Source organism: Cebidichthys violaceus, unplaced genomic scaffold, assembly GCF_023349555.1.
Source record: "Cebidichthys violaceus isolate CVI_PGR_0920_01 unplaced genomic scaffold, fCebVio1.0.p SCAF_7, whole genome shotgun sequence".
Lineage (NCBI taxonomy): Eukaryota > Metazoa > Chordata > Actinopteri > Perciformes > Stichaeidae > Cebidichthys > Cebidichthys violaceus.
Genome location: NW_027176927.1, coordinates 7,671,413 through 7,684,429, shown reverse-complemented (window position 1 = coordinate 7,684,429; position 13,017 = coordinate 7,671,413). Strand labels below are relative to the sequence as shown.

The 13,017-nt window shown below is 42.5% G+C and overlaps 1 protein-coding gene across 3 annotated transcripts in view; it reads left to right on the top strand.

Annotated features, from left to right (window-relative positions):
* The window catches only part of tgfbr2b (transforming growth factor beta receptor 2b), a 45,542-nt gene extending 33,423 nt beyond the window's left edge, over nucleotides 1-12,119 (top strand). For all 3 annotated transcript variants that reach the window (XM_068735331.1, XM_068735332.1, XM_068735333.1), the window contains 3 exons: nucleotides 83-224; nucleotides 9,645-9,772; nucleotides 10,989-12,119. In XM_068735331.1, coding sequence (XP_068591432.1) covers nucleotides 83-224; nucleotides 9,645-9,772; nucleotides 10,989-11,249 — 531 coding nt within the window. In that variant the 3' untranslated portion in view covers nucleotides 11,250-12,119. The remainder of the gene's footprint in view (nucleotides 1-82; nucleotides 225-9,644; nucleotides 9,773-10,988) is intronic.
* The last annotated feature ends 898 nt before the right edge of the window (nucleotides 12,120-13,017 follow it).

Sequence of the window (13,017 nt, the reverse complement as noted above, 5' to 3'; positions counted from 1 at the left end):
AGTTTTACTTTTTTTTTTTGACACCGGCGCGACCCCAGTGTGTACTAGCGTGTTAACCCCTGTTGGTGTCTCTGTGCCGCAGGTGGGCACAGCACGATACATGGCTCCGGAGGTGCTGGAGGCCCGACTCAACCTGGAGAACATTGAGTCCTTTAAACAGACTGACATCTACTCCATGGCCCTTGTGCTTTGGGAGATGACGTCCAGGTGTGAAGCCGTCGGAGGTCAGTGCACGCACACACACACACACACACACACACACATACTCATTAATAACATGTTTCAAGCTGTGGGAAGTATGATGTCATGTAACACACATGCACACACTTAGAGAAGAAAACAGATCCTGCTGAGGTGAAGTGTCAACCACTGAGATAACTCAATAGGAACAACTGGCGTCATACGTTTCGGGGTTATCGCAACAAGTTCAGCGGGCGATTTGATTGGCCGGTAGCGATGTCAGCGGTACTGGCATATAGCAGTGGAGGCAGCATGTGCTTCTGTTGGTAATTAACTCCCGTTTACTCCGGTGCACGAAACATCTAAAGGAAATGTTTATCGCTGTACACAACTAGAAACTGGATATTATCACCTTTATAATGTTGTTATAGCAAACAATTGCCTATTTACACATCCGGATATTGGGTTATCATCTTTTACATAACACATATACGTCATATAAAAATATGGATTAGTGCAGCTTTCATAATGTCCTAAATGCACCTAATGTTGTTTTACAGTTACACAGATGAGACAAAAATAAAGATAAACACTTCATATATACGGTGGCATACTTCACCCACCTTGGCCACCATTATTTTTTATTTTTTTATTTTATTTTATACACTATATTCATCCCGGAAGGGGACATTTTTCTCTGCATTTGACCCATCCCTGTATATAGGGAGCAGTGGGCTGCCCATGACAGGCGCCCGGGGAGCAGTTAGGGGTTCAGTGTCTGGCTCAGGGACACTTCGACACAGGACACGTACCAGCCAAGGATCGAACCGCTGACCTTGCGGTTACCAGACGACCCTTTTAACCCAGTGAGCCTTTTTTGAGTTAAAAAAAAAATCAAATTGGGATTTGATGAAACTGATGATAAAGGTCTTTAGTATTCTAAAAAGTGAAGCCGGTGTGAAAGTGTCTTTCTTGAACTTGTATTCTCTCGACTGACCAGCAGGGGGCGATTCCTCTGGTTGCAAAAAGAAGTCAATGAGAAAATGACTCTACTTCTCTCTTGATTTATTACCTCAGTAAACATTGTAAACATGAGTTTATGGTCTCAATCTCTAGTTTCACGTCTTCTTCAATACAGCGTGATGTTCATTTAGTAAATTATGGTCCATTTAGAGTCAAATGGACCATAAAGAGAAGTATGCTTTGGGGCGGGCTTACTGTGATTGACAGATCACTACCACAGCGTTGTCTGGTTTGGGAGTTGTTTGTGTTTTCGGCTTAGAGCTTTAACCCTTTGTTTCCACTTCATGGAAGTTGATTTGAACTATTTGGTCACCTAAAAATGTCTTAATCAGCGTTCGATTGTATTTAGCGCCACCCACTTGTGTTACTTCTGGTTGCAAAAAGCCAAGGTGGCGACATCCAAAATGTCGAGGCCACAAAGCCATAATCCACAAACCGACGTCACTGTGACTTAGTCCACTTCTTATATACGGTCTATGGTTGGAGTGTAAGACATCAGTCAGTATTTTACACAGAAATCTATTTGGCATGTCCATTGCTCTGAAAAGAAAAAAACAATAACCTTTTGAGGAATCTTGCTAGTGTTGTAGTTATGATGAACACGATAAACACTATAAGCATGGGTAATATAGGCATCCAATCTGCATGGCTGGAATAGACTATAGACAGGTCTGTATGCAAAACATAGAAATACTGTATATACAGGTTGCATTAGTTATGCAACTTTTCTTAGACAAGATCATTTCCGTAGACCTCTGATGACACCAGACTGTCTGCAAGAAAACCTTTTTTCTCTGCCACAAATTTTGAGATGCACTTTCATCCATTTCATAAGAAAAAGTGGATGACTTATCATCAAATTGCACATGATTGTGCATACAGTAATCTGAGAGTCCATATATACAACTGCCTACCGTACGTCTATGTGTGACCTACATAGAGCAGACAGGAGGTTGAGGCTACTGTTTCCTGTTTTTTGCGGTGGCTGGGTTTGCCGGTCACGTCTGTCGGACTGCACCTCGACCTCAGCTCCAGGTCTGCAGCGGGAATCTTAGGAATGTCTGATATGTGAGGGAGACGATCTGAACTCCGCTCTTGCCCTTCTTTGGGCAGGAAATCAGGGAGAGAGAGAGCGGGAGTGGATACTGTACCTGTTTCAGCTGGCAAATTGGCTGAGGGGGTTGAAAGGCATGCTTTCTTTTTTTTTTTTCTAAATCACCGTCAATCAGAGTTTATCGTAGCCAGAAACTGTAAAAACATCGCCTCAGAAAAAAACCAAGCATATTTAAGCTTAAAATTGTGATATTGTATCAAAATCACTTCATTCTACATGTCTAATCAAAAATAAAACGTTTGCACGAACCAAATCCTGTCAAAAACAATAAATTCTGCGTGCCTCAGCGCAACGAGCAAGCCTACGAACTGGAGCCTCAATTTATTTTTCACAATATTGGCAACAATCGTGGGCACAAAATGTTGGATATGTAGATCCCATTGTTTTCCCTTTTTTGTAAAATAAATTATCAAAGATATTTAACTTTTCTCTGTTTGTTATGATTTATGGCGTTATAACTGTGTTCTACTGCACTAAAGACATTTTTGAGTTCTCTCTACTTTTAGCCATGATTGTGCTGTTTCCATAGAGGTGCAGATATCTGTTGCAGTGAAAAACAAGGCCGCAGAGAATAAAACATAAAGGGAGCAAAAAAAACCTAAAAAGAAACACCCTGAAACAGCTTGGGTTTCCAGAAGGTTAAATGTTCTCATAAGATGGGGAAGATAGGGAACGGATTGTTTCAGTTTCAGGGATGCTACGGTGTGGACATTTCTCCAACACTTAATAAACTTGTGACAACACAAGTGTTCAAGACTACACAGGACATTTTACAAGAACAGACATTGGCTGATGCTCAGTCTCTGTAAGCACTAAATCTTTAACGATGGATGGCTGTGTGTCTGCGGCAGCCTCAACATCGGCCGGCTCGTGCCAGAGCTCCGTACAAAAATTCTAGTGAATCCCACCTACCTTTTATCTGCGTTTCAACTAAGAAGCACCTGGTAGATTAAATTGCGGGACTACTTTTCGAGAAACTGAAAGGTTCCTGCAGGTTTCATAGCGTTTTCTTCACGGCGGTGAGAGCTGCTGGTGGTCACAGGGTTAAACTCTTTGCAGCCTGCAGTGTAGCCCGTTTCAGCTAAAAAACACATCCCTCTCACTGCTGTATGGAGCAGACTCCTCCAGTCTTAAATCAGAAGTTTTTATTTGATGAACGTGGGCACTGATAAATTAACTAAATTAGTTTTATTGCTATAAAAAAACAAGGAAAAACGACAGAGAAAGTAATGTAATCGATGTGTCATCAGTGTATGGACAAACTTTACACTTGCTCCTTGTATGGAGAGGGGGAATGAATCCCAACCTATCTTTCAAATCTAAAAAACAAGTCTTGACCCTCAAACAACCATTTGAACAAGAAGAACAAGAAGGTTTCGTGTTGAAGTACACACACGAAAAATAAAACACGTTTGTGTTTCCTCCCGTCTGCTCTCCTGGGAGTAGAGAGGGACTCTCTCTCCGGTCCACCTCCCTCCCTCCGCCTAGTTGGGCTTTTTTCTAGACAGTCTGAAACATTTAGAACCAGACAGTCACATTTCAACACGCGTGTGTTTGTCTGCACGTGTGTGTTTATTTCAGATGCAGAAACGTAGAAGCAGAAGTCGAGAGAGAGGGAGGTGCCGCGCAAGTGCCCTCATCTTGCCCCGTTTAGGGCTCAATCTGTGTGTGTGTGTGTGTGTGTGTGTGTGTGTGTGTGGAAGTGTGTGTGGAAGTGTGTGTGGAAGTGTGTGTGGAAGTGTGGTTGTGTGTGTGTGTGTGTGTGTGTGTGTGTGTGTGTGTGTGTGTGTGTGTGTGTGTGTGTGTGTGTGTGTGCGTGCGTCCTCTGCCTCCACCCCGACAACAGGGGACAGAATGGTGGATAGAAATACTACCACTGAACCGGCATTGTTGTTGTGGTTAGTTATAGCACATTCTCTGTGTGTGTCTGTGTAGCATTTCATTTAGGTGTCCTGAATTAGCCTGCAGGGCGCGGCAGTGCCCGCGTGTTCCGTCGGGAGGGCGGAGGGTTACACGGGGTAACGGAGCGTGGCGAAGAGTTTTGCGCCGTGCCAAGCGAAAAAAAAGGCTTGCGGTGCATGAAGGGAGGCAGCCTTTTTGGCAAAAGACCGGTGAAAGGGGGTGATCGGGGCGACTCTGATGGGGCGAGGGCTGAGGGACAGAGGACGTTTCAGAGGACAAAGAAGGCTTTGATGTTTTGACAAATTCACTTTCTTGCCGTGAGGGGGGGGGATATTTGATCCTGCTCTCTTTTTTGTGTGTGAAGCCAGGAGGCACTTAGCTTAGCAGGAGGAAATAGCTGGTGGGCTTATTAAAGTTACTATGAGGAACTTCTAACTGGTCTCGATTTCATACGGATGCCTCTATATGACCTTCATAAATAGACGAGACCATCAGTGTGAAGGTTGACTATTCCTATGTAGTTGTTCTTGATGCTTGTCACTGATTCTGAGCAAAATCAGACGAAATCATGCAGGTTTGCCAGAATCTCCTTAAGCTCAGACTCCGGCAGCAACCAGTCCGCCGTTAACGGACCCAGATCCGGCTCCGCTGCTGCCTCCGACCTGCTGTCGGAAACTCCGGCGGTAGAAGGAGAGCTCTGCTCCCATCAGCAGTGTCTCCTCCTCCAGGCCAGGAGCATCGTTGTTCCTCCAGTCCCCCGCTGGGAGTCAACACCACGCTACTGGAGACCAAGACCATACTGCTGGGCCCGCTGGAGGGAAGGGAGGCACGGTGGAAGACTGTCAGACCCCTGCTGCAGTAAAATGGGAGGTTTTCCACCGGGACCACCAAAATCCCCCAAAAAAGTTCTTGATAATCACTCAAATTGTAAATAAATAGTATTTGTTACATTTCTGTTTAAATGCAAACGTCACACAACTTCTTAATTTGACAACAGCTGACGTGTCAGTGGTCGTATTTTTGCGCTTTGTAGCGAGCCAAGCTTTCTCCACCACTTCCAGTCTTTATGCTAAGCTAAGCTAACTGCCTCGTGGCACCGGCATTGTGCCTCACGCTACCAAGAATGAACGATAACTGAGTGCTCATCACCCAAATTTCAGGGTTATGACACTTCTCTAACCAGCAACTGTGATTCATTTTCAGGACTGTACACAGATAGAACTAGATTAACCTGTTACTAGAGAAGGCCCCCCCATCTTGCTTTTAGCCTCCCAAAGTCCCATCAAACACGGACGTTAAACTTTAACAGCACCCCAATGTGCTCGCTACAAACTTGCCACAGAAATTCAGCCCACAACTATCTCTGGACATTGGCCAATGCTTGGTTTGGACGGAGAAAAGACATTTGACCAGAGGGTGTGGTTCATTAGCTAAACGCACGTTCACTTCTGCTTCTCATGATGTCGTTCATCCGGTATCAATGTGGGATTAGACTCATGCTGAGACGCCCGTTGAGAGTTTTGGGTCTCTTGAGCGCCAAAACTTTGGAGCTGTGCTTTATTTCAAGATAGCAAATCCCAGACAGCGTTTCCAGCCACAGAGGTTCTTGCTAACCTCCAGGCCACAAAAGGTCTCAGACAGATAATCTGCAAAGGAAACTGTCATAAACCGCTTTCCGCCCCCTCAGATTGGATATACCCGGCCTTTAAACCGAGGGCCCCTAGACAGTGAAAGGGGGTCAGTGAGACTGAGTCTGTGGTTGCAGTCTCTTAAGAAATATGTTCTCAAACCAAAGATGGGAATTCTTCTCATAGCTTTTTAAATGTCCAGAGCTGCTGAAGGGAAGCAGGGGGCACTTCTCTCGTATGGACCGTGTTCGTCCACGTCTCTGTGTCCCAGATGCTGCTCAGAAATACAAGGACAAGTACAGGCTTTAAGAGACAAATTGACCATCAGAGCATGAAATTGGATCCTTTTCCGCTACAGTCTTGATGTTTAGAAACACTCCACCTCTTTTTATTTCTGTTTCCAGCTTTCTCAATTTTAGGTCAGCTCGCTCTACGCTTCTGTGTTTTTCAGCTGTATCCAGTCCAGGAAAATGTGTGGTATTTATTCCAGCTCCGCAGCAGGAGATCTAAACAGCAGAGAAGCTGGCATAAATAACCTCCAGGGGAACGGGGTCCGTCCCGGCCCAGCTGGGTCCGCTTTTAAAATGCTAAAAACAGTTGGGGAAGTTCCACATGTCAAAAACAGGAAGTGTGGCCCTGTAGAGTCAGCTTCTCTGCACACAGTCTCGATCCCAGACCTCCAATTTCCTGTCCGGGGGTTCCACTCCAACCTTCCCACTTCCTGTATTTGAGGACACAGCGGCAGAGACCACTTTAATGAAACTGTTGCGGCTTTTCCTAAATTCCATCAAACTATTCCGCTAATTAGCACAGTACACATGTTATTCAAAATTGATTGATCAGATTATGGCCAGCCAGAAGAAAGTAATCTCACCACAAAGTGGAATTTAGCAGCCGCAACTGAGCTACGTCTATCTAGCTTTACATTCTGAGTCCTTGATTTCAGACGGAGCTTGCAAAAAAAAGCTACTCATGTAGCAGACTGTTGATTTTGCTGAAACGACTTTGACGCTTGCAGCTTTGATCAGCCAAAGCCAGCTGGCTAATTAAGCTTAAACGTTTTCTCTGTGAGTTGTTGGATAAAAAACGCCTCATTTTGAAAGAATTTTATAAGGGGTCTTAAATGCATGCATACATGATATGCTAAAGCTACACATCCCAGTTAAAATAGAGCAATCCATAGACTGTATGTAATTTGTGTACGAAGTCGTCGTGACATCACACATCGGTTTGTAGACTGTCGTTTTGAAGTTTCAAATTTGGCATTTTGGCTTTCGCCATCTTGGCTTTTTGTGATTAGTGACAAAGTGACGCTGTATATGATTCTGGCAGCGGTAGCAACTTGTCAATCACAAGGTAGCCCCGACTTAAAGCATACCCTGCTTTATGGTCTATTTGACTCTAAATGGACCATCATTTACTAAATCCTACTTGAAATACCGAGAATACTTTGTGTCTGTAGCTAATCAGAGCTGACTAAAATGACTTGTGGTGTTCCCCAAGGTTCAATACTGAGGCCTCTTCTGTTCAACACCTACATGCTTCCACTAGCTCAGATTATGGAAAACAACAAAGTGTGTTATCATAATTAGACACACAAATCTACATAAGTATATCACCAGGGGACTATAATCCCATACAAGGGCTGGGTAAATGCATTGAACAAATCAACAACTGGATGTGCCAGAATTTAAAATTAAACAAAGATAAAACGGAAGTAATTGTTTTTTGTACCAAGGACGAACGATTGAAAGTCAGCGCTCAGCTTCAGTCACTGATGTTAAAAACCACAAACCAAGCCAGAAATCTGGGTGTAGTTATGGACTCAGACCTCAACCTGAACAGCTATATCAAGACAATTACAAAATCAGCCTACTATCACCTGAAGAATATATCAAGGATTAGAGGACTTATGTCTCAACAGGATTTGGAAAAACTTGTCCATGCATTTATCTTCAGTAGACTCGACTACTGTAAAGGTGTGTTTACAGGTCTCTGTAAAAAGTCAATCAGAAAGCTGCAGTTGATTCAGAGCGCTGCAGCTCGAGTCCTCACTAAGACCAAGAAAGTGGATCACATCAATCCAGTTCTGAGGTCTTTGCACTGGCTTCCTGTCCAACAAAGAATTGACTTTAAAATCCTGCTGTTGGTTTATAAAGCACTGAATGGTTTAGGGCCGAAATACATCTCTGATCTGCTGCTACCTTATGAACCATCCCAACCCCTTAGGTCGTCTGGGACCGGTCTACTTTCTGTTCCCAGAGTCAGAACTAAACATGGAGAAGCAGCGTTCAGTTTTTCTGCTCCACATATCTGGAACAAAGTCCCAGAAAGCTGCAGGTCTGCTGAGACCCTCAGCTCCTTTAAATCAAGATTTAAGACTTTTCTGTTTGCTGCTGCCTTTAATTGAAGCAGATTCAAGGATATTAATCAATTTCTGCATTTTACTACTACTGTATTTTATTTCTTAAACTGCACTGCAACTATTATTCTGTTTTTAGCTTTTTAGTGTTTTAATGACTGTTTTTAATGTTTCATTGAATGTTCTTAATTGTTTTTAAATCTCCATTTCTTTTGCATTGTGTTTTGATGCTTTTAATGGTTTTATGTGAAGCACTTTGAATTGCCTTGTTGTTGAAATGAATAAATTTGCCTTGCCTAAATGAATATCATGCTGTATTGAAGAAGACTTGAAACTAGAGATTGAGCCCATAAACTCATGTTTACAATGTTTACTTGGGTATTAAATCAAGTGAGAAGTAGAGTCATTTTCTCATTGTCGTTGCCGCCTAAGTAGGATTCATAATAACGCAAACACGTTTTTTTATTGTGCGGGCATGGCCAGCACAATCAAATGAGCGGGGACATCAGCCGCTGTCCACTTCATCCCCGGCTCTAAAGTCTCAAACGACAACTTGAGCGAGCTCTGAGCGAGCGATCACAAGCGTGTTTGGCAAACGTAACGCTGCCTCATGAGTTTGGGGTTACTTCCCAAAATCCAGCAAAAGTCGTATTTGCTTGTTGAAGGACTTTACTGTTTACTGTCTTGTCGTCCTGCAGTGAACATTAAATTCATTTTAATTAACATGCCCAGAGAAAAGCAGGTGCTGCAAATACATCAACACCTAAAACACATCAGTTAATAATCCTCAGTTTTTGACAGCTTGTGAAATACAGGGCATAAAAATGTATGAACTGTAAGAACAAGAGAAGGGCACACAGAACATGACCCTTACACTGTTTGTTAGATATTTGCCTATCGTTTTCATGAACGACCGTGCAGCAGCTAGTGTCTCGTTTCACGGCAACTGTGAGGATTCAGAGAGCCCTTCTCTTCGGGGGGCTGAAGACAGACTGCAGCTGTTGTGAGCTCGGTTTCATGAGGTCTGGACCTAATCCCGGAACTTTGTTTTGAATTTTTCATGGTTTTCCACATCATGCTCTCTCTCTCTCTCTCTCTCTCTCTCTCTCTCTCTCTCTCTCTCTCTCTCTCTCTCTCTCTCTCTCTCTCTCTCTCTATTTTTCCTTCTTGTTCCTCGACATGAAATAGTCAAAACAAAATCGAGGGATTGTTATGTCGGAGCTCTGTACAGTCTGAGGTTTTAGACTAATTGCTTGTTAGCGGTAGCTGATTTGTCGTTTTCAGAAAAAGATGATCGTTTTTCCTCCCATAGAGACATCATGATACTATTTATTTCTTTATTACACTTTCTATTCACCCGTTTAGGTCTTCCTCTTTTTGCATTTCTGTTTTCATCTAAAAATCAAATATTTGGTTGTGTTTGTTGTTTCCGCAGAGGTGAAGGACTACGAGCCAGCGTACGGCTCCAAGGTGCGAGAGCACCCCTGTGTGGAGAGCATGAAGGACAACGTGCTGAGGGACAGAGGACGCCCTGAGATACCTGACACCTGGCTCAGGCACCAGGTCAGACCGAGCTGCCGCATCACACAGACACTAACCAAAGCGGGAATACCAACCATTATTGATCACTTATCTAGGAATTCCCTTTTTCATATTATTTATTTTTTTACATGGACGAAAGCGCATTCATCAACATTATTATGACGGATACTGTCGTCACCTTGGGACCTTTTTTTGTAGAATATGAACCATCAACACTGCATACAGTCTGCTGCTAATGTGTGTTTTTTAGAATAAACATCAACCAAAAAGTTAGTTTCTTACATGATTTTATGTCATGCAGCATCATTATTCTGACGGCATGAAAGGGTCACTTTTCATACCGGGACCCTTTGTCAACTAAAAGTGCTTGTTTTTACCACTGACGGGGTCAGATTATTATTATCAGTGTCTGACAGCATTATGGAAAGAATTATAAAAATGTTCTTTACTTTTCGCTCAATCCAATCCGTCTGTATGCTCAGAGTCAAAGTCTCGTCCTGAAATCTCGCGTCAAATCCACATTGTGGAAATCAGCAAAATATTCAACCGTGACATAGAAGATCTCTTAGATTAACACTAAGCTGCACTCTCTGTACTCCAACTCTCACTCAACAGTTCCACCGTTGTCTTGGCAACAGGTTACATGACACAATAACAAACGGACCAGATGGAGCAAAAAGTCAAGAAAAATGTTTTATGTACCGTAGGGTTTAGTGGACGCAGCATTTTCCCTCGAAAAACTGTATCCCCATTAGTCACTTTGACTTTTTTTTTTAATTGAAAAATTCAACTCCATGCTGATTATTTGACCCTGTCTCTGACACTGTTGCTGTATATTCATACTTATTTGTCATCTACCTACATAGAAATAAGCTTATGAACATCTGCATGTATTTCATTTCACGATTCATGTCATGTTAAATTTAAAATATTTTCATTAATTTTATTAATTTTATTAATTTTATTAATTTTATTAATTTTATTTTATTGCAACATGACCACCGATGTTCAGTATATTGGCAAATGTGTTACATTAGCAGGAAGGAAACACACACACTCCCAGGATGCTCTGGTGTTGTTGTAGTAGTAGTAGTAGTAGTAGTAGTATAATGTATAATTAGTATAGTATAATAGTATAATTATGTGTATTTGTTCACGTTGCATTAAAACAACTTGATGTTCACCCAAACACTTGGTAAATCTCACCTCCCCTGCTCTCTCCTCCTCTCCTCGACAGGGCGTGGCAGTGATCTGCGCCACCATCACAGAGTGCTGGGACCATGACCCCGAGGCCCGGCTCACCGCCCACTGCGTTGCCGAGCGCATCTCGGAGTTGGAGGACGAGATGGACAAGCTGTCCAGCCGCAGCTCCTCGGCGGAGAAGATCCCCGCTGAGCTGAAGATCCCCATGGAGGTAGGGATCCCCGGGGAGGAGGTGAAAATCTCCCAAATACAGGACGTCACCGTTGCGGACCGCTCGGTGAGCGACGAGAAGTGAGAAGGGGGGACCGGACTTTTTTAGTTTTTTTGATTCCCCAACAAGGGCACTTATTCTGGAGTCAGGAGTTGAGCTCCTGGACGTCATATCTTATTCTACCCCAGGAAAAAAACTAAACACAAGAGACTGTGGGTGAGGCTTTAGGACTTCACTGATTTTAAACATGTAACAACTTGCTTTAATCAGCTGAAAAGCTAAAGAGCCAATAAAAAGAAAAGAAAGCCAAAGTTAACAAGAAGCTTCCAAAGATGCACAGAGAAAGTTGTTTTTTTGTTGTTTTTTATACAGGCTTCTCTCTGAGCAAAAAGGTCACTCTCTTAACGAGAAACAAACAGGGTGAGAATTGTTAAACCAAAGACATTTCATGTGCACTTTACCGTGAGACACGTCTGTGTCCAAAAGTGTCTTTGACTTTGAGCCAAAGTGTCAGCGGAGATGTGACCTTAACACTAACGATGCTGTGGACTCCATTCGCAACCAGCAAGGAATCCAAAGGAATGTGTGCGTGAATGTGTGTGTGTGTGTGTGTGTGTGTGTGTGTGTGTGTGTGTGTGTGTGTGTGTGTGTGTGTGTTTACCCAGCTATACTTAAAACCTTGTTTGCCACAAAAAACAAGCACAATGTAAATAGAGACAGTTACTGTACATAAGACACAAATCAAGCCCAAACAAAAGGGAAACGTAATCCTACGACTTCTATTTGAATGAGGAGATTAACAGACTTCATAGAGATGTATTTTTAAAAAAAAACTTTTGTGTTGTTTCTATATCAACGGGTTTGCTGAAATCTGTTGCTTTTTCTTAATGTGTGGCATTTGTAAAATATTTGTTAATCTTTTTATGAAATTAAAGATATTTCTGTATACTGAGATTTGTCTCTCACTCGTTCTGTGATTCGGCCGGCAAAGATACAAACTACTGAGCACTGTGGATTTTCTTTATCATTTTGTCTCTGTCGCTCTCATTACTCTGCTCACATGCCCGCTCTTTAAAATATATTTTATCTCTGCCACCTATCTCTTGTATGCTATTTCGTTTTTCAAGGGCTGACACAGCAGTCTCATGAAAAACTAGGAGACATTGGGTTACATGTAGGGATGCACCGTCTTTTTACAGACCAAGTATTACACTTGGCTACTTGCCGACACAGAGTACCCATATGAGTACTTAATAGTACCATTACAGTGCTAACAATGACTTTGTTGAAAACATGTTTTATTTTTTACCAGATGTTCCTCACTGTCCGACTGTAACAAACTAACTAAACTGACATTTTAATGTTCTGTTACAAGTACATAATCGGACCGATACCGTATACTGATGTGGATTGGCATCCATGGTTAAGCTTGGACTTTCAACAACACGTTCTTATCTCAACTCACATACTATCGCACTGGGTACACGGGTCGCAGTAAACACGCGGTTAACTTTTTTTAAATTCAAAAACAAAAACACTTTCTTCAGTTTAGGAAGAACACCATGGTTGGGCTTAATAAAGGGAACATTAACAAGCTGACTTCATCGCTGAAGTAACTTCACAATAACTCACACGAAGGAAACTACTTGCTATTTTGTCGTGTTTTAATTTTTTTTTTAGCTGAAACGCTAACATATTATTATGTTTCACATTTGAAAAGCTGTTAATTTCTGACGAAAGTCCGAAATTTGTTTGTCCTCCTCTCCCTTTTCTTCCTATGTGTTTTTTTTTGGTCTTTATCAGGTGACAACCTCCGGTTCTGCCGAGTGAAGCTATTGCAGAAGTGTCTTAA